General features: G+C 39.7%; 1 protein-coding gene and 1 long non-coding RNA gene across 8 annotated transcripts in view; one reads left to right on the forward strand and one right to left on the reverse strand.

Moving 5' to 3' along the window:
• Positions 1-13,200, reverse strand: part of LOC119910645 — a 28,715-nt gene extending 15,515 nt beyond the window's left edge. The window contains exons 1-4 of one of the 3 annotated variants that reach the window (XR_005445668.1): positions 12,985-13,200; positions 12,213-12,363; positions 11,712-11,739; positions 1,102-1,169 (exon numbers count right to left, since the gene is read on the reverse strand). This is a non-coding gene — a long non-coding RNA (uncharacterized LOC119910645). Of the gene's footprint in view, positions 1-450; positions 1,170-11,711; positions 11,740-12,212; positions 12,364-12,984 lie in introns of those variants that run through there. The other 2 variants (XR_005445666.1, XR_005445667.1) reach the window with 2 other exon arrangements.
• A 77-nt stretch (positions 13,201-13,277) lies between these two features.
• Positions 13,278-22,001, forward strand: part of cdin1 (CDAN1 interacting nuclease 1) — a 52,467-nt gene continuing 43,743 nt past the window's right edge. Inside the window, exons 1-2 of one of the 5 annotated variants that reach the window (XM_038729354.1) lie at positions 13,278-13,394; positions 13,659-13,786. In XM_038729354.1, coding sequence (XP_038585282.1) covers positions 13,293-13,394; positions 13,659-13,786 — 230 coding nt within the window. In that variant the 5' untranslated portion in view covers positions 13,278-13,292. Of the gene's footprint in view, positions 13,492-13,653; positions 13,787-14,168; positions 14,374-22,001 lie in introns of those variants that run through there. The other 4 variants (XM_038729357.1, XM_038729355.1, XM_038729358.1 and 1 more) reach the window with 4 other exon arrangements.

Here is a 22,001-nt window from a genome sequence, read left to right on the forward strand (position 1 = left end):
AAAGCCCCAACTAGTCTTTAAGCTTTCAAGAAATGCCAAATGTTTCCAGCAAAATAGTGGCAGGGAATCAGGCATGAAGTGAACAAGAGGTAGAAAAATCCTACAACTGCTTTTACTTCAGAGCCCACCTCCCTCCCTTCCTTCTTCCCTCCCTTCCTTCTTCCCTCACTCTTTCCCCCTTTGGCACTTTTAATGGCATAAAATTATGGGCCTGCAAGAGCGACAACAACTGTCTAGGTTTAAAACATAATACGTTGACAGGACTGACACGGCCATTTTCTCCTTCTCCATTAGTGTTCAGATGTGGCCACCTCCTTGTGCTCTGAAAAAAACAACCACAGCGGCAGGCCACAGTTGTCAGACGTCACTTCCTCTGTCATTACCCGCTGACACGCTGACTGCTGCTACTTTCATACTGACACACAGAAGAAAATATCAAGGAGTCTAAAAGTATTTCAAGAGTGGTCTCTTGTTATAGTTACATTAACGCACACTGATCACTGGGTGGATGTGAACATTTAGAATCATCAAGTCTCAGAACAGATATAACATATTTTGGGGTCTCAGGAGAGTACTATACAATCACATTCAGTAAAGAGAAAAGGAAAGGCCATTTCACATCGCATTATTGTCAGTTACTATGTAACTGCATTTTTTATCCATTGTTGGGTTTTCTTATTACTACTGTAAAATTCTTCTCCTGCTTAGCCACTTATTTAAGTAAGAAACACATTTATCACTGAATCAGGATCGATTACTTGACTGAACGGACAACAGTTTTAAAAACATAATAGCGACATGCAGCTCTTTGCAGAAATGAAAACTAATTAACAACTGTCTTTCAAACTGATGTTCATGAGAGCACTTGGTGACGGTCATTTTATAAAAAGATTATAAACTTCTTTCACTTTCCTTCCGTGTGCCAGATACATGATATGCCCAGGCAGAGATATACGGTTTATGGGCACTTTAGCTATCAGGAACATTGACCTCTGCTCTCACAAGTCCCTCAAATGTATCATCAGCGCTCTCAATGAGACTGTAAATGTTGTGTTGCAAAACGTCCTCCCATCCCTGCAGGATCCCGGGCCCAGTACAAACCTTGTCTCAGCCCTGGTGCGATGACGATGTGGACCCTGAAATCGGTCCGGCAGTGAGGGCCACAGCTTCTGAAATTGTAGATGTATTTGTTAGTTAAACAAGTCGACCACATTCTGTGCTTTTTGCTTCTGCGATCTAAGAGAGCAAGAGAGAGAGATGGCGATCTATAATTCAAATAAACAGGAAGAGGATTATCACTCATAAGCTGCATAAGAACTTCAGTGGAGAATGTTGGCTTTGCAGAGACCATAAATAAACAAGGTCTCTACAAAGAGAAGGATCTACTCGTTCTGGTGTCAGCTTGCCTGAGCTTAAAAAGTATGTTATTGTTGCTCTAACTATGTTCTCCCTTACTGTGTTGTCCCAGTAGCCCACTGTAGCAGAGCCAAGGCCTTTGTTTAGCTAATGTCCTGTGGTGGCTTCTGATTGGTCTAAATGACCTGTGACACCTCATTAGCTCCTCAAGTTGGCCTCTCTGCATCATATTATTAATGGCGACATTGAAAACAGAAGCCATATTAAGCACCTCACACTTAATGGTGCTGGTTTTGATTAACATCACCAACACTAAAATGGCAGTGAGGTTAATGGGAATTTTGAACAGGACCCCTAATCCACACACAAGATATAAGTATGCAGGCTTACACACAAAACCACACACACATTAACATCTTCCCTATCTTGGTTGATATCATCTTACCAGGGATTTGGGTGGTTATCATAGTGAACATGAAAAATAAGACTGAACGGCCCAGGAAGCCTCCCTTGACTTGTCTATATGGAGCCTCATTAGGGACATTGATGGATGGGCTATTGCCACCACCAGGCTCTCCCAGAAAAGCTCTGGGTATTATTAGTGTTTGTGTGTTTATAAACTGACACTTAATTACAGGTGCAAAATCATACCACATACATTAATGAGTTACGGCCCATTGAGTATAATGTAGCCTGGATATTGAAGAGAATGAAGAACTCAAATTGCAGCGCTGTGACCAAGAATTGGTCAACGCTTGATGATTTAATACTCAAGTGACATAAGGAGAGACATAAGTAATGTATATGGAGATTTATAAATTCTTTATAAGGTTTTACTACAGGAAACATACAATTTGAGGCAACCAAAATAAATAAAATTAAACCCTTTGCAAGTTGAAATACAGGAGAATTACATATGTAATAGTACGCATTTAGTGTTTTTATTTCTACTTGTGGGAAATTAAAATATTTCTCTTGTGTCTTCTTGTAAGAAGTTTTTAAATGATCTTTCAAAATCCAGACAAAATGGTTTACTGATAGATCAGTTTCCTTGATTAAAAACAAACAAACAAACAAACAAACAAACAAACAGTAAAAGAGCAGAAATCACAGTTTCACATAAAGTGAAATGCATGGTCACTATTTTATTTTCCCATTCACCAAGTAGCTGTTATTCTGCTTGAGTCCAGATACAAACAGGAGAACTCACTTCCCTTCCTCTTCGCACACACTACTGTAGTTGTGTATCGGATTTACAACTGATAGTTTACTTTTATACCAGAGGAGGTCATACGATATGATATTTTCTGTTTCCCAAAATGGCTTCAGGCAAGGGCCTAGACGTATAAAAACATACTCCTGACAGCGATACATTTCACGTGATGACACTACTCTGAAACAATCTCGATATTGCCTTTCCCTGTCATAAACAAAACCTGACCACAGTTTTGTTCACTGGTGTATGTGTATGTGTGTGTGTGTGTGTGTGTGTGTGTGTGTGTGTGTGATGTGAGATGAAAACTCTTATCCTCAGTGGTAGACGGAGTAAGTAGATGGGTGTACTCTGGGGAGAGCAGTGGGAATGGTTGTAAAATGCACAACTCCATGGTAACTGAAGGTGATGTGGCTCTGCTGAGAAAAGAAACAAAGCGAGAAAGGGCAAGAAGGAGTGAGGAAGGAGAGAAGGCTGAGAAAGGAAGAAGGAAGGAAGAGTGAAAGAAGAAAGAAAGCGAGAGGAAGAAAGGCAAGCAGACACACAGAAAAGGATGGAACCGACATGGGGGAACTCTGGCAGGTGCTTCATCATCTGCTAAGGCATTGTCGGGCCGCCCGTAAACAGTCATTGGGCTTCTCGAGGGAGCAACCCTCTCCATAACTAGCACAGGTATAAATCTGCCTCTTAGCCACTAAATTAGACACATTCTTGAGAGAGTCTCACTCTGCAAGTGCTGGACAAACCTGAGGGAACCTCAGGGAAAAAGGAAGACAAAAAATGAAACTAATCCATCGAGAGTAGTAAAGGAGTTGCATAAATAAGGTATGGCCTGTGTGAATTTAACCAGATGGCCACTTTGATCCATATGAAAAATTGTTAATGTTTTCTTACGCAAAGCTGTTATGAATAGTTTCTTTACACTGAGCAAGAATTCATTTCCCAGCCATCTCAAAGAGCTGTCATTGCATCACGTGTAAAGGCCTGCCGTGGCTCAAAGCCGAGGGCCAAGTCTAAGGTCTGCGCTCTGTCACCTCGTCACATTGTTTATCCCTCATTATGACTCTGAAAACACAGACACACCCATGATTTTTTTTAGCACATGCAGGGATTGGTGAAGGGAGGAAAGGCTGGGGTAAAATACACCAAGATCAGTGATCTAATATTCTGAGCATGTGTGTATACAGGTACCCATGTGTGTGTACATACAGTACGCACATACATACATTCTAAAAACAGGACAATATGTGGACTTCCACTAGATATTTTTATCTGTTGATAGGAAATTAATTTAAATTTCTATTTAAAAAACCCTAGTTATAAGAAAATGGACATACTGTTTTTATTCCTTAGATAAAAATACACACACACTTTTACACATTATATAGCCCAATGAAAAAGGCAAGTAAGTAAAAACAAATGGAAAAAGTGTACAAAAATGTTTTTTGATAAAGAAGAAAATAATTGTTTACATGGTGTATATTTACATGGCATATCTGCTGCTCTGACAACTTTTCTGAAGTCGGAAATCCCTGCAAACATGACACTGAAGTGCGCTGCTATGTGTTGTAACAGGATGCTAATCTTCTAAACACTCCATATGTATTTGCTAAAACATTGCCTTACTCTCAACCTGTTTGCTTAAATGGCACTTTGCTTGTTCATGTTTTCAAAAAGGTATCCTGTGGGTCAAAGGAAGGAGAAAAGTAGGTTAATGTGCACGCATTTCTGTGACACGTAATCAAAGGGTTTTATGAAAAAATGTGGACCGACAAACTGTCTTTACGATGAGGAGGAAGGAAAGAGGAAAGAGGAAGGAGGAAGTAAAGACAACCATCCTTCAGGTCTTCAACATGGACATGATAATGAGAACACTTTTTAAGCCTCTTACTTGACAAACATTATTTTATCATTCAAACTGACTTTTTTAGTGATAGCAGTATAAAAAGTAGATAAATAAAGTATATTTTCTTCTTCTTCTTAAGAGAAACTTATCTTCAATATTTAAAAAATGTGCAAAACTATTTTACCTATATTATACATGTAATACATGTAAGTAGCAATTTAAGTCTACGGTGGAATTTGTATACAGGAAACAATGGACTGTATTAATCCACGCTTGCAATCTCAGCTAAGGCTTTGTCAGTCCTCCAGTTGATCGCGACTATTTTACTAGTTCCCCTCTCAGAGAGTTTCTCTAAAATAAAATCCCCACAGGACTTTTTAACATTCTAATAAAAGATTTTACAGAGTGGTGTGAGTGTGAATTTTTGGGATGATGCCATGGGGAAAAAAAGGGGGTGAGCACAAGATTGTTAGTGAGGGACAGGAATAATAAAGGCAAGGTGGTGAGCATATTTTACTCATAAATCAAGAAGACATCACATCATACGATATGTTAAGTTTAAGGTTGGTTGAATCATGGTGAGTAATAACGATGCGGGAAATCAGATCAATGCACTCGCAGTAAGTTAATGCTGCGGTGCACTTCAGTCTAAACAAATATTATTAAAATAAGCAATCATGCTGATATGAAATTTCTAAACAAAGTTTAGAACTAGATTGATCGAAATAAAATGTTTTTCCACAAAGTGACATTTAAAATTCATATTTATTGTTATTTAAGAACGTTTCATTATATTTGGTTGATTGATCACTCAGACAATGCTGCATACTAAATCAACCAAGCCATAATCAACCTTTGATACAATAAGCCAAGTGCTGACAGAAATAATCCACTGGCCACCTTCTTAATGAATAATTGATGCCCATCTTAACAGGCTAATGAATGAATGTGGTTTGGGTTTGAGTGATAGCCCTCTCGTTGGAGAGCTATCCCAGGAGGGACGGGGCACTGGAGACGGAGGTGCCATCTTCTATAACCTGTATAATTGGTCATTTGACATGAGTGACTTGACTGTGTGTGTGTCCGTGCGCTGCCAGTGAAGACTGACCCTTTTACCCTATTGTTTATTAGCACTGTTCGGGGTTATCACACCAATTAGGGCTGGAATAACAGTGATCAGGAAAGGAAAACAAAAAGTACAAAAATGCATACTATTAAGCATGATGGAGGATCAGCTCAGTGATAAGAGAGTACTCTTTTGACCTTACTAAAAATATTCTAAAAAGAATAAATAATCGAGGAGTAATTATAGAATGGGATAAAAAAAAAACACAGATCCAAAAAGGTTTTTGTTTCATAAAAGTGCATGTTGTGTATCTCTCTAAAACAAAATAGTGTGGGGAGGTGACAAGGCTCCAAAGCTGCTCCCTGTGTGCATTTGTGTTGGGCTTGTCCAAACAATCATACTTACATTTTAGCACTATTATGCGCACACCCTTTTTCCACAGGTCTGATAACATTCTCGCTGCAGTTTCGGTGTGACACTCTGGCTAAACAATACCTTATTGACACGAGCTCTGGCCTCACAATAGCCACAAAACATCAGGGTTCCTGTTTTTGTTGACACAGTTTGAGCCCTCCATTGAAGGCAAAGCCACTGTGGACACAGCAACGCATAATCGGAGCTCTCTGTCATACAATACAACAAATCAACCCTTTAAATGTTTGAGCGTGATAAGGCAGAGAGAAGGCACACAGAGGGGGAGTGGGACAAAGACAGGGGGAAGTCAGGTGAATGGAAGAGTGGAAAGTTGAGGGAAATGGAGAGTAAAGAGAGACTGTGGAGTTGAGCACCACTAGGGGACAGTAGTAAGTCATGGACGGCAGCAGGAGCAGTGCGCGTGTGTGTGTTAGTGTATGCATGTGAGTGTGTGCGGCAAACAGTGAACAAAAGACTTTCTTTGTTGCAATCCCAGATAATAAAAGAATTCAGAAATAGCTACTTGACTGCTTTAGAAAAGATCTTGACAACGCGTTGGCCCATAATGCACAGGAACAGCTCCAGATTTACATAATCATATGTAATGTAAACCACTACGAGGCTCCGCAGCCAACAAACAAACTGACTGGGGAGAGGGTGACAGAGGGAGAGGGATCCGCTTTCCCCTATGGGCTTTATATACTTACTAAAAGTACATTTTGCTTCATCTGCTCACAACAAAAGGACAACGTTTGCAAATTTTGCAGGCTTGTGTGCTTATGATTCCACGGAATACAAGCTTCTCAGGTATACACCTAAATATACGTCAAGCACAGAATGAGAAGAACAAATTTTAAGCAGTATTTTTTTATTTACCATAAAAATTATTTATAGCTTTAATTATTGAAGTTTCCTAAAGAAAGAACCATACAAATTAATGCTAATTCCACAGTGACAACAGTTAAAATAGCAGACATTATATCTGGTATTAAAAAGGAAGCCTGTGTGTTAATGAGACACAAAAATACAGGGACCTTTTCTTTGACCACAGATCAAGATGAATGGCCAGAGGATTTCATGCTGTTACTTGAGGCATTGCTACTTATATCTGTTCTCTTTGTGTTGCACGTTAAAAAGGGTCATTTGTTTGGTAACTAGTTAAACCAGAGAAGTTAACACCTCCATGTACCTCTGACGTTACATATAACTGTCACGAGGGAGCCAGTGTTTTTTTGCTATGGTAACCAAGGACGTATATTCAAAACATGCTGCCTCCTCCCCCTCCTCCTCCTCCTCCTTCTCCAGCAATTAAAAGCAGAACAATAACAAAATTCACCAATGACAGCAGCGTCTGTACAGTAGTTATGCCCTTCGTTAGTTTCACAATGCTTCCTCATGAATTAGTTAAGTCTGTTAATTGCACATTTATTACACTCAAGGCCACAGAGAGATACACTAAATGGCTCCGGAATAAAATAACACTTGAGCATGTATAGGAATCATGAAAAATAAATTAAGCTTTTAGATTTTACAGCTTAACCTCGTGCGTGGCAAAAATAAGTCTTGCAAATTCTATTTACTTAAATGGAAAATCCAATCATTTTATGAGGGAAAAAAAGGGAAAAATTCCCAGCTACCACTTTTCACTTTAGTCAAAATGTTGTAGTCAAAATGTTTGCCTGATGAGCAAGACTGAGTGAAAACTCATAGATTAATAAATAAAATAAAATTTTAACAACTTTATTTTCAAGGGGAAGGGTTATGCATGCCTAATTATTCCAATATTTACATTAATCTAAAGTGCTTCCAAAACAACATGGTAACGATCATATTTATTCAGAGACATGAAAATAAGGCAAATATCAAAATCATCCACCAGCATAATCTCTTTGTGTTTACACTTTCTCATCGCCTTTTCTGATCTCCGGCGTGTTTCACTATGGAGTGACGTTTGAGTGACACTGTGCCGGCTGTCACAGCCATGTGCTGAGGTTCCCTCTCATTTCCAGCGCCAACAATAATAATGACTATTCTAGTGCTAGCCCCACTATTTGTGTTATTGTTGTGGGGTGTCAGACACGGGCCCTGACGTTTGCTATGCTATCAGCAGGAGTGTACAAATACAAACACATTTGCCTGAGTTATTGACCTTTATCTCCCCACTTTCTTGACAGCCTTCTTCAGTTATTGACAATACAAACACATGGGACGACGCATAACCTTTCATTTACAGAGCACTCTCGCTCTCTTTTTGTCTCTTTCCCTCTCCCATGCTCGTTCTCTCTCTCAGTTTGTGTCTCTCTGCTCTTGCAATTTGTTTAAATAAAATGGGACAGACAATGGTACTGCTCATTTCTGCCATTTTTCTTTCACTCCAAATTTCAGAGGATAATATCATTAGACCAATACAATGGCTGCTATTCAGCCTTAGATACACAGATATTTCAAGTATTCAATATAGTTTTGACATGCTGACATTAGGGGAGAGTGTTGTTTCCCTATTTGTTTGCTTACAATGTCGATTCCATCATAAATCTTACATTCGTAAGGCAAGATGTTTGTCTTTATGATGTTCAAATTACCAGAGAAATGTATACATGATTAGTGCAATCTAAACGCAAATAATCAGCAAAAGATGCGCAAATAAAAATCATTTTGAAAAACGAACAAATTGCTACAGTTGAAAACTAAATATTTACAGTGTTAATTTGTAGCATTTACATGTTTAAATAGATAGAAAAGTATATAGAGAGTTGTTTTATTTATGCATAATGAGGAACAACATAATTATTCTGAAAACTGGACTGAATCCATAAAACCATAATAAACAGAATAATTTACTGCATCTCAATTCCGAGTTGAATAACAATGGTCATAAAAACCACTAGTATTCCACTAATGATTCTCCTCCAGGATTTATTGTGTTTTTCAATGTGTGTCCTCTTGCATTTCAGCGTGAAAAATAGCATACATAAAATACGGGTGTCCCCACCAGTCAGCCCCTCTGCAGGTACTTCAGAGCCCCAAAATTAAATTTTAAACAATCCAGACCAGTGTTTGGTGACCATGGTTAATCATCAAGAAACAAAGACATCAAACAATATTTGATAATGAGAAAAATGCCTCCAGGATATTAGGGGATAGAGGGAGAGCACAGCGTGAGCCTCGGCAGCAGAGCTAGGTAAAGAGGCCAGACCAGACACAAGCCGCATTCACATGTCTGTGTGTGGTGATGGTGGGTGTCTGCATACAACCCCCCCCCCCCCCCCCCATGCATGCATACGTCTATCTCATGCACACACACTCATACATGTATATACACACAGAGACACACACATCTTATGGAGGTTTAAAGCCATTAAAACATTCTCTTTTTTAAAGTTCATGATGAGATAATTAGAATTCAGTGTATGAAGCCAGTGGTGATATTACAGCTTTGTGAAATTCTACTACATTTTGAACTTCACTGCATCACGCCTCAACCCAATTATCTGCAGTTAAAATGGCTTAGTGAGGCTCAAAACTGTGACTGACAAAAGAAATACAGACAAACCAAAAAAAGTTTTCTTTATAGATAAGTGATTATTTTCACTACATTTTCTAAAAGGCTAAAATGCTAGACTACTATCTGATGTATATATACTACAAAATTAACAATTTTAAGCATTTCAAAAACACAAAATTCTTTAAACAAAATCTTACATTTGTACTTTCAGTAATAAATGGAATGGAATGGTTTCATTTTTCATCAGGTCAGTGTAATTAGTGCTAACTAAAATAAGAAGTTGGGCAGACAGGGGGAAGGAGGGAGGGGAAGGAGTGTTGGGTAATGAGGAGAAAATGTTTTTTTCCTCTTCCTCTGTCATACTATTATTGGGTTAGCCTTGATTGACGCAGTGTTAACGGTCTGGCCAAATCGAGGCAGATCCAGCAACCTAGTCCGAGCGGCAGCATGTGCAGCCACCTCGGACATGCAAATTGCACCCAGGCAACCCGTTGACTATGATTAATGAGCCTGGGCTGCAGTCTTTGTTTCCGCGTGCAGCCATTTAGAGTGAAATACAATCCCAAAATATTATCAATCCCCTATTAATCCAGTAAATTTGTTCACATCCCACGTGTTATTTTGAGCAATTTACAGCCAAATGTGTGTGTATGTTATGGGGGTGAGCACAATTGCATTTAATTACATGTCCTCTAATTAAATTCATTAAAGGATAATAAAATAAATGGAAGAAACAGCTTTGAAAGCTAGGGTGAAACACATGTGTCTTGTCTTCCGTGATGTAAAATATGGATGTGGGATTTTCAGGGGCAGTCATGCTGTTCAGGGGGGAATGCATGAATACGATACCTTGCTAATACTACAGGCATTTCCTGGTTATGGCTTGCCTCATGTTTAAACTGTGAATTTTAGAGCTGAGATCCCAGACTCCCTGAAGATTGGAGAGCAATTCTGTGGTGCAGAGAAGTGAAGTCACTGACTTCACAAATGGAAAAAAAAGAAACATTATGACAGTCATGCTGACAATCTGGTGCTACAAAATGCGCTCTCTGTATAGTGAGTAATATCACTGGATATGGTAAAGAGGGACTAATGTGCAAGACATGGGAGGACTTGCAATTTCCTTAAACCGTGTGATGAGTAAAGGAAATTACACAACCTCACAAATCTTAGATTCATCGACTGAAGATGCTGTCGATAAAAAAACAATTTCTCAAGCACACACACACATTTTCTCTGCTGCACAGCCAGACACTTTCCCTCTGCTGCAAGCACAATGTAAATGTTTTCCAGGCATTAAGGTATATAAGTGCCATTAGTGGCACAGTGTTTAGCACTACAATGGTGTGCCGAGAGCAGCGGAGCAGAGATCAGTGCAGCATCTCCTGGATATCAGAGGGAGACATCCTTTGTAAATTCATCTCCCACTGTGAGCAGGCTTCACAGCTGGTTAACGGCACTGTGTGTACCACTGCCCTGTTTACATGCAGCCTCCAAAGCACTCGTCTTTCCCCCTGCATCCTTTCCCTGTATCCCTCCATCGCCTTGCTCGCTCTCTCCTTCAGCTCTCATCACAGCTCACTGTGGCTCTCATAGCCATCAAAGATGCGTACAAACGGATTCAATGCAAGGGTGTGTGAGTACATACACACACTTACAGACACACAACAAAATCTCTGATCCCCTCGCTTTTGGGGCCATTACAGTACACTGCCTTCCAACCCCTTCTCTGATTTTTATCTTTTTATACCATCACATTACACTGATCCTTTTATACCTATTACACACGCGGCTCCACCAAACCCCCTGATCCTCTGATACCTAGATGAGTAAACTGCTCCTCCTGCCCCTGACCTCAGCCCTTTGTAGCAATCAGACCAGACTTCCTCTGAGGCCCTGATCTTATCTGGCCATACCAATCCCACTACACAGCTCCCTTTTGTAGCCACCACAGAGCACTGAGCCCTTTCAGACCCGGGGACTGTGCCGGTGAACACACAGCCCCAGACCTCAGCTCATCGCAGACATCATACTACACTGCCCAACAACAATGAGCTCCATTTTCTGATGCACCACAGGTCAGATAGCGCCTTCTGCTCACCAATGCATTGTTCACCCACAACGGAGGACACCATGTTGTTGTCAAAAGAATACACCATTGAACTATTTGATATTGTCACAGACCTGGTAACACAAATGCCAATTTGAGCTGAGATTTTTGCATTTTCAATTTTAAGGCAAATTATTTGAGATGATAATTATGTTGTTTTATTTTAGCACAATAAAAAAAAATACACAATGTGAAACTCACCATAAATGTCTTTGAGACTTCCCTGCAACTGTAAAGGGAGAAGGTTAAAGAGAAAATCTATTAGGGTAGGCAGAGGTTTAGCACTGTTCAGAGACTAATTACACAACAATGCCATTGTAAAATTATATTGATCTCAAGGGATGTATTTGACAAATTAGGTCTTAAAGATTTTAGTCCTATCTCAGTGTTGTCTAAAATCAACACTGCAGAACATGAAGCAATCATATGGTTCAGTAGGAATTAGAAAAACTAAATAAATCACTAATTGTCAATAACTATTGACAATTTTTCCTTAAATATCTGTTTTCATTTATAACTAGCTATTTCTACTGAAATGCAAGCAGTATGGAGTTAAACATGTTACAACTGTTGGCAGAGCAAACATTTATCCCATAAATTCAACATTATTCTTTAACACATCTCCCATGTCTTTTCTACCACAGTACATCATCATCCTTGGACTTATTAACATATTTCTGCTGGGGGCACTTAAAGCACTACCTCCACTGGCGAGGTGAAAGGTGTTGATGAGGGGGGCCGATGGTTGGGGATGGCCAACAAAAATTCCTGCAGGTTGTAGGAAATAATTAAGAGCCCAGACCAATACTCTCTCAGGGGGGCAGAATTCCTGTCTACACCCCTGAATAAACCACTGCAAATGTGAAAGAATACAGTATATACACATTAGTGATGTATGTGTCACTGCAGTGGAATTTGGTGAATGTTATGTCTCCTTTACAGTAAACTAATCACTGCACTTATAACATTATCAGCAAGATGTTGTATTTTGGAGATGTAATATAATAAAGTCAAAAAAGTGATAATGTTTTTTTGAGTTTGTTTAAACAGTTCCTTCCTGTTGCGATTTGCAATTGTTTCAATTTCAAGTTAATTACATTTTAAGAAATAAGCAGAATTAAAAAGAGCGTGAGCCACTGAAGGTGTGGAAAGCTCCTGAAAACCAGAGGAACACATATCAGGCTTTGCTAGTTAATCATTACAGTTCATTTAAAATTTCTGTCTTAACCCTTCGTTTCAAGTTGCATTCAAGTGTAGGCTGTACTAAACAGTGCACATAAAAATGTGACCATGATCAAAGCAAAAGAGCATGTCTTTTGGGGAGAGAAAAGCAGACTGTAGGCAGCCAATTTTGAGTCTTTTGAAATCACTGAGTGTAATAATACATGCGAGCACAAAACCAATACCCTCGTTAAAAAAATAATTGATACATAAATTGTACTGGGTAGTTGTAAATATACTGTACTTTACATACACATTCAGAAAGGCGCTCCCTTTTTTCTCCTCCTGTGTCTCTATTTCTCTGTCACTCTCTCTCCCTCTCTAAAACGCAACTTTCACCGTCCGTACAGTTGAATCATTTAAACTTTCTGTCGGACTTTAGAGTCGTCAACGGGCGTTGCAGGAGAGATTCATTTCAAGTAACTGCCTTTGTATCGCATTGCACGAGAATCCAGTGACGCCTCGGAGATGTGCAGTGACCGAGTAGCAGCACGTCTTAGCTGGACACCGCCTTCGTGCTGCTGAGCAACCAATCACGTGCTGGTATACTCAGCTCCATGGATGAATCGACCAATCAACGCGCTGCTCAGACAAAAGTCATCTGTTCAACTTCCTAGCGGGAAGCTGCTATCTGGAACTGTCCTACGGACAGCAAGATCAATGGTAAACAACCTTGAAACATGTTTTTTTTTTTTTTATTGTTCTACCGTCATATTTGACAGTGTATTGCATACAGTAGTCACTCAGTTATCCTTCGAAGGTGAGACAAAATGTATTATTTTGTCATATGCGTTTAGGGTGCAGCGATAACATAAAGCTAAATTTGGTTAGCAATGCAGGTAACGTTTACAGCTGTTTTTGACAGCTGTCAGATCAGATTGCTACAGGAGCATCCGTTAATCAAACTCTCACGTTGTGCTTGTTCAGATAGATACATCAGCTAAACAGAGGAAGATGAAACTATCCCGAGCTGAATATAAAGAGATAGCAAGATGGACTGAACAGCTGAGACCCACCCGTCAGTGTATGAAGATGCTGAAGGAAAGATTTCCAAAGTAAGTGCTTACACTCTGGAGTTTTTTTAATATTGTGAGCTTCCTTACTTGTGCGTTATATTGTCTGTAGCTACTGTAGGTGTGTTTATGTATGACAGATGGTGAAAACTCCATACTGCTGTGCATAACCATCTGTTACCATGCTTTGTACATCGCTAATCAATGATTAAAAACCCGAAATGCACCAAACTAAATGTGTTTAGATAATAATTTATATACATGAGAGCAAGTTAAGGTAAATCCAGTGACGTTATCATCTGCCTATCTATCAACTCTCCATAGCAGAATCATTTATCCCTGTGCCACCTTTTATCTCATTTTATTAGATATTTATAAGCCCCATTTAATTCACTTCTTATAATCACTAATTAATTCCACACAGGTTCCTGTATGGGCTTCTACCACAGCATTAGTCGGTGCTTTGCCATGCAGGGCCTGCACATCCAGAAATCGAAGAGAGAGGTTAATGGTTGTGTTTGCCTTTCTCCTTGACACTGAAGGCCCTCACTTTATTGAACGTAACATGTGTAATCCCCCAAGGCCACCAGGACACCATGGCTGATCCCGTCGAGGTCGCTTACAAAGTCGTATGTATCTGGAGCTTCCTACTTCCATTGTGCCCTAATCACCAATCTAGAAGAAGGTATTAGGTCCCCAAAGGGGACACAGCGGAGCTTGAGCTTGCCTTTGTTCTGATTGTCAGCATTTTACAGAATATGTCATGCGTAAAAGTTCATCGAATATCCTGTATGTTTAGACACCAACACTAGGAGGTTCTTCTCATGTTTATTTTGAGTTTCCTTAATCCCTTTGGTTTCCTAATCCAAATTGTCTTTAACAAACAGTGCAAATGCCAGTTTTTCAAAAAGTGGTACTGGTGGGTGTAATAATTAAAGGAAAACACTGGACCGTTTTCATTTCAATAATTCTGCGCAATCTCTCTCTCCCGGAGGTGCTGGCTCTTTTGTTTAGTCTTGCTGGTTATTGTTATTATTTCATTTGCCACAACCAATCTTGGGGAGGCCCTTGCTCTTTAAAATCCCTGAGTCTCGTCACCAGGCCTGACAGACAGGCACGGCAGCAGTGTTTTCACAGCCTGCAAAATTATTCTGGTTGTCCAATCAGCTGAGCTGGGCTCTGGAGGGTTAGTGATTGGACTGGCAGGAAATCAGGCTCTTAAGACATAACATATCGACTAGGCCATCCATCATCTCTTAGCATGCGCTCAGGCACGGCAGTCAGCCACCCCCACCCCACACCCCTCCTGTCCCCTCGGACTGTGTGGGAGCCCTGCCACTGCGTAAATATTGGCCAGGCTGGGGCTGGCAGGGGAGGGGGGTTAGGGGTTTGTTGTGGACAAGCCTGCACTGAGGAGGTGGGCATAAGATTGGTTGAGTTATAATAGCCAGAGAAACAGAAAAGACAGGTATCTGCTGGATATCGAATAATTTCACATTGCACCGGGTGATTCATGAGTTGTCTACCAGAGTCATGGTGGAGGCTGTGGTAGTTTTTTGAGCGGCATGTGCGATAGTTTTGTTTCAGAGGACGCAGCTATTGTTTTGCTAAGTGATCATTTTATCACATGGAAAAATTATGTCTTATATTTTTATGCTAACGTACCTGTCCCATCTATATATGGGAATGTTTGCCAGGAAATACACGCTCACAGTAATTAGTTGCAAGGGGTGGGCTATAATTCAGTGGGCTATAATTCTGTATTATCCGTTATTGACTTTAAGTGAAATCATTTTGTGATGATATCATGGTACCGTGTTATCATTTTATAAAATTTTGCCAGCTAAATTAATGTTCATGTGTGAATTATAATAAAAAAGTAATTCTGAAAGAAAGTATTATTACATATGCAAAACAGTGCACCACATATTTTATTTTTATACTTGCAATTTTCCATATTTTGATTATAGAAAAATCGCCAATGTTGTTGGAGTTAAACATTAGAGTTGAGTCCCAATGGTCAATAGGAATAGCCATTATCCTCAAATCTCTGTATGCTGTATTGAGTTCAGAACCATTTCATAATCATTGCTTTTAATTGGAGACTTAAAGGGAGGAAAATTTAAACTTTGAACACAATGATTGTTATAGGCCATTTCAAGGTAATTTCCACGGGAGGTCTGTCAGTCTTTCTGTTGTACTATGAATATGGGTAGTGGGAGGAGAAAGGGAGTGTCCCATAGACAGACAGAAAGAGAGAGATTGCGATGTGGAGTCCCTCATCTGTAACGGCTGCATAACACAGATGTTGGGAGTCATCTGTCAGCCTGGCCTCTCTTGCCGGGCCCGAGCTGCTCTGGGGGGGAAAGAATTGGACACGGTGCTGTCACTTTTTACCCCCACTCACAATGGAGGGACATGCAAATATCAACCCCCATTCTTGCCCTCTCTTCCTTGCCCTCCTCTTAGCCAGCCGTGGTGTCCTGCCTAGTATCTGGGCCGCAGCAAGGGGGTGGGAGGGCTCATTGCAGGCCAGTGCGGGGGAAATGTGACATCAGCCCCTCACGTCCTTCTCTTGCCACATATTAGAATTGGAAATGATGGGCTGCTCTCTGAGGCCTTGCCTGGCTTCCCTTGGGTGTAGAGGGGACCCCAGTCCTTCCACCCTTTGTCCCCAGAGAGAGTCTGTGTAAGAAGGGCAAGAAAGAGAGGGAGGGAATGTGAGTCCTCTGTGTCCTTCTGTGCTATATTATGAATGAATTTGGATGTAATCATTGCCTCCCTCTTTAAAATGCCATTCGCCTCACTTCTCATATGGCTTTCACAGCCATGAAAGTAGGAGGGTGTGCAGAAAGGGGCAGATGCCCCTGTTTTGGAAAATGCTTAAAAAGTAAAGTGTGAAGCATCCCTCCCCTTTGAACACAGCCACTGCCTCTCTCTGTCTCTCTCTTTTACTCACACAAACACACATACACACGCAGCTCCCTGGTGAGGAGTCCCTGAACGTTTTTCGAAACGGGCCCTAATGTGCCGTTTTCATCAGCACTGAGGCGGGCTGCAATATGGTGCTGGGACTCGCTCTGGGAATATGAATGTTGATTAAGCATGCGTTCAGCCTTTTGAAATTCTGAAGAAGTGTCAGAATAATGGATGTTGAGCAAATGTCAAGCATTTGTTAATTTCTCTGTTATTTGGGGTTTATCTAGCATGATCTTTGGAAGGAAGGCGCAGGACGGGGTTGTTATGGCATGTGCCATTGATATGGTGATTTCTTGGCTACAGACACTTTGTTTTTGATGGTAATATCTAGGCTCAGGACGAAGCTTAGGGACTTGCTCATTGATTATTTATTGTGGCTGTACTGTTTATCCCTTTTTTTTACATGGTGGTTAAATCCAAGGATTTGGTAACAGGCACGGTGCATTAAACTGGCAAGCTTTTGATGCATTTGAACTTCATTGCTCAACTCCTCAGCAAAATCCGTGTAGTTTTGAAAATCTTTTTTTATAATTATTATCATTTTTATAGTTTTGGGAACCCATTTACAGTTTTTTTTTGTTCATGCCAAAAAATATTTAACTTTTAGAACTCTTACTATTATAGTTTCTTCTTAGCAAGATTCATCATTTTTCAGTTTCAGAAGATTAGGAATCTAGCTTAGATAGTCAAATAACATTTTTGCAAATCAGAAAATGTATGTGCCTTCATCAAACTTCTTTGTTATTTACAGTAATCATCTTCATTGTTACATTGGCTCACTAACCAGAATATTCACATTATTATTTTCAGTTCAAAAACCTGCTATAGATCGCCTGGATCAAGGTTTAAAGAGGTAAACATATGCACATGTTGCAATGCAAAAGACATACCACATACTCATACTGCAGTTTTAAATACATACAATTTATAAACAGTGCTGGTGCTAAATATCCCAGTTGGAGTTTTTCTAGATTTAATTATGATTTACACTATGGTCTCTGTGGAATCAACTGAGTTGCACTGTTGTAGCTCTTGTGAAGGTAGAATTCTACAGTGACTTTTGTAGCCTGGAAGTGGCAATGGCATTACCCAGAGACTAATCTAGAGCTAGAGCCTGTGGGGGCAGCACCAATGGCCTCTAGTGCACAGCCTCATACTTCTGGCTGCCCATATTGAACAAAACACAAACTGGCAGTTGGGGCTTAGGGGTACAACCCTTAAAGGCTGAGAAGCTGGCTAAATAATTCCACAGCTTTATGTGGTTAGATGTGCATTGGAAGGGTGAAGGGATGAATGAAGTGTAAGCAGAGAAGAGAAATGTGGAAAGAAGAGACACTGTGCTGAGTTTACAACTTCACGTCAAGCTAAGGAGTTCATGAATAATAGATGCAATCAATTACTTGATTAGGAGGCACAGGAATGACTACTTCCTCTTTATATCTTAGTGTTGTTGTCCAAGCACACACTATAGATTATAAGCCTTTTTGGCTCATTGGGCTAAAAACACCGAGGTAAGCAGCCTGTTGCTTAAGTAAGGTATTGCAATTCTAAGGGACACTATCTTGATGGATTGCTTGACAGAATAGGATGTTAATATTTGTAGAGGCCAATTATTGACACTGGAATATATGTGTGTAAGACCAACATACTGTCTTTGGTGGGAGCATCAGTGTCGTCCCTCAACCCCCAAAGCTATTTACACAGAGAGGGAAACCTAAAGTATGGAGTACCATGGTTCTGGGCAGCTATGGAGTCTCTTGCCCCAGGTTCTCTTTGCATACTCGGATCAATTGCAAAAGAAAAAATGAGACAAATTGCCCAGAATGGTACTAGTTCCACAGCCACGCTTGGGGGTGTAGGCAATTGGTCAGTGTAATGTGTTTCTTTGCCAGACCAGTGGCCCCCTCGCCCCTTGACAGATAACATGGACCTCAGATTGCAGAAGCAGCAGTGACAATAATTGCACTATAACAATGACAACGCACCATAATAGTTATAACATGTTTAGTCACAGACAGTCATGAAGATCCCTAGCTTTCAGGAGCAATCACAATTAGGGTGGTGATTGTGGGATCCTTCCCGCACTTTCTGCCACCATAATATAACAGTTCTGACATCTCAGGACACCTCAGCAGACAGAAATTTTAAAGATTGTAATAAAGTGAAGGGAGTTGTGTAAGGGTCATATTTTTCGACTATTAGGACAATTGTATGCAATGAGATGCCCTGTTGTGCTTCTGCTAAAGCCATTTCTGTCCACAGTCCCCCGCAGGCTTGTAGGTTTGTATGGCCTTCCGCAGCAAGACAGTGGGGGTCACTATTAGGAAATGCAGTGGAATGTACTCTGAGTCAGGCTGTTGGTAAATCTTTCTTAAGTTATGAGGTTAGGGTTATAGGGAAACACTTGCTTACCAATGAAAAATAAAGAAAAGAAAAGAAAAATATACATACACAATACATTTCTGCAACTATAGCAAATGCCATACATGACTGTTGTTGCATTGATTGTAATAGGGACACAAGGGTTTACAGTTGTTTTGCAGAAAAAAAGTAAAACAAATTTGAACTGTAAACATGTGTGCTCATTGTGCAAGTATTTGTTTGAAGCTGCATGACACACTGAGATTTGTGTTTGTTTCTATCGCTTGTCAAAATACATCACATTTATACATTGTTGCGTAAAGATTTTTTTCGGTACACATTTGTTTTGCTGCTGATGACGGTAGACTTAACAGAGAAACAGATGTTAGCATTTTGCCTATCAGCATGTGTAATTAGGAACATTTGCATATCCAGATTCAGCTGTTTTTCATTTTATAAAATATTGATCTATAGGAAAGTAAATGCTTAATATGTTATTGTTGTACTCTTACTCCTAACTATTCTAGGACCGCATTAGCTGATAATTGTAGTAATAGCTGTATGGATAGCAGTAGACCAAGGTATTAAAACTAAACAATATTGCCATACACTTTGGAAGAGTGAATAATTTCATCCATGGCATTTCCTTTTCAAAATAGCTTCACTGCCATTAGTAAAAAATATGTGCTATGACTCAATTAGCCAGTTCCATGCCCTGAAGAGTCGCACCATGCAATACTCTGCATGCAGATCCACCAAATGCTAAGTACGATTGCAGCATATGATACCAATGCCATTAGCCAGGTGGCTTTCATTACCTAAATTACAGCTATTGTTTATAATTAATTATTTGTAAATAGGAAGATTCTTAATACAATTGATAGCTTGAATTTCCCCCATCTCCTATTAATAAGGTTGATGGGAATTTCTAGGCTTTTCACTGCTGTTTTCCCTGTATGCTTAAGAAACTGATGTACTCTGAATGCACAAGGAGATAAGGCAGTTCAACACTCAAACACGAATTTGTCAGATTCATAACCAGTGGATAGCCTAACTTAATAGAGCCTAAAGCACAGACCAGACAGGCATACCAGCTCCATGACAAAGTGAAAGTGCCTAATTGTTTTTAATTTAATCTGCTGCTTTACTATTTTGGGTGCCAGTGCATATTAATGCTCTGTCTTATGTTGTAAGGAAGGGTAATTAGGTTGAGAGTGAACGATTCCCTAACCGCTCTTCTGTCTCCCAACCTTCTGTTTCCCCATGTTCTAAATTATATCCAAGAGGGAGGGTTTTTTTATTTATTTCTTCTCATATAAAGGTCAATGTAAGGATGCACTGCAGTGTCACAGATTCTTTTGGAAAAACATACAAAATACATTTTGATGATTTAACGCTGGTTTGAAACCAAAGTTATAGTCTCTGTCATATCCAGGCTGTTGATTTAGGATTAACTCTGAGAAGAAATGTTCAAATCTAACAATTATTTTAAATAAGCAACATTACTATACAAATCTTGTTACATTGTTTTTCTTCAGGTCAGATAGCATGATGCAATGTTTTATAGAGAAACTAATCCTTTTGCTGAGCTCATCAGCACAAATCTTAATAAACTGCTGCTCATTAGCTTTGTTTAAAGCCACAAAAGAAAACAGATAAAGTAATCTGATATTTGAATAGCTATGAAAAAGGGTATTTTCTTTTGTATCCTTTTTTAAATGTTTTTTATAACCACTGATATAGGACAGGGTCTCTCAAATGCTTGTACTGTGAGTCAAGGAGGTGGATGTATTACAGTGAAAATGTAATGCTGCTGTGCAGTAGGCAGATCAGATCCCCATTGTAAGACTGCACTTGGCTCCATATTTTAGCATAAAGTGTGCATACTGGGCCCAGGAGAGCACAGGTTGAATATACATTAATGTAAATCTTGCAATAACTTACTATTAATGTCTGTTAAATGGAAAAAGGGCATTTTGCAATATGAGCGCAATGTAAAACTTGACAGACTCTATAAAACATAGACAACTCTTGGTGTGGATCCAGCTATCTGCCCTCATCGGTCTCATTATTTTTATATTTTTGAAATCTTTAATATCTAAAATATTTCTTTTTGTTTCAGTACTGCAGTTAATTTCCGCGTTTTTGATGCTTTTGTCCAGTTTTGATGTCGGCAAAAACTGAATACGGTTCAAAAAAAGAAAAGTTCTTGTTGTGTTTTTGAAACAGATATGTTTTCCCAGATATTTAGAGCAGTTTATGTCCCTTTAAAGTTAACAGGGTATAGATTTAGCAATTAGGCAGTAATCATGCTCATTATAGAGAGTAATCCATTTAAAACCTAACAGATGTCTGCTCCAACAGGGGAATCGTGATGGTCCCATGCCAACAATAAGGCTGTGATGTTGTTCAAATGCTCAGGTGCAAGGTTGAAGTGTGGAAGAAATTTTTTTCCACCCTTAAGTGTCCACATGTTGACAGTTGACCATTTAATGGCCCACTTAATTGCAGTGGCCCCTTCGTCCCCAAAAATTAAATTAATGCTGAGATGGCAGCGTTTTTTTGAGTTTCCTCCTATTCTCCTTCACTTCAAACATTTGTTCCTTCACTGTAACTGTAAGTTAGCGGTTGACGCGACTCATCCGTGTGATGGGTCGAGCCCCAGAGAGTTGGAATAGTTGAGAATTAGTTGTTTTTCAGCAAGAGCAGTAAAACTGTTTAAAAGTGGCATCTGAAGAACCCAAGATGACATCTTTGGTGGGATAAGTAATTATAAACTTCTAAACTATTCTAGTGGTTGAAATGCTTTTATTAAGGGTTGGTCACAGACTGAGACTCCAGACAGAAATCAATGTTTGAGATTCCTTTGGCTTTATTTACATGTCACATGGTTATTTCATGGTTTATAGTGATTGAT

The sequence above is a fragment of the Micropterus salmoides genome, unplaced genomic scaffold, assembly GCF_014851395.1.
Source record: "Micropterus salmoides isolate LMB-PRFRI ecotype aquatic unplaced genomic scaffold, ASM1485139v1 Ms_hic_scaffold_19, whole genome shotgun sequence".
NCBI lineage: Eukaryota > Metazoa > Chordata > Actinopteri > Centrarchiformes > Centrarchidae > Micropterus > Micropterus salmoides.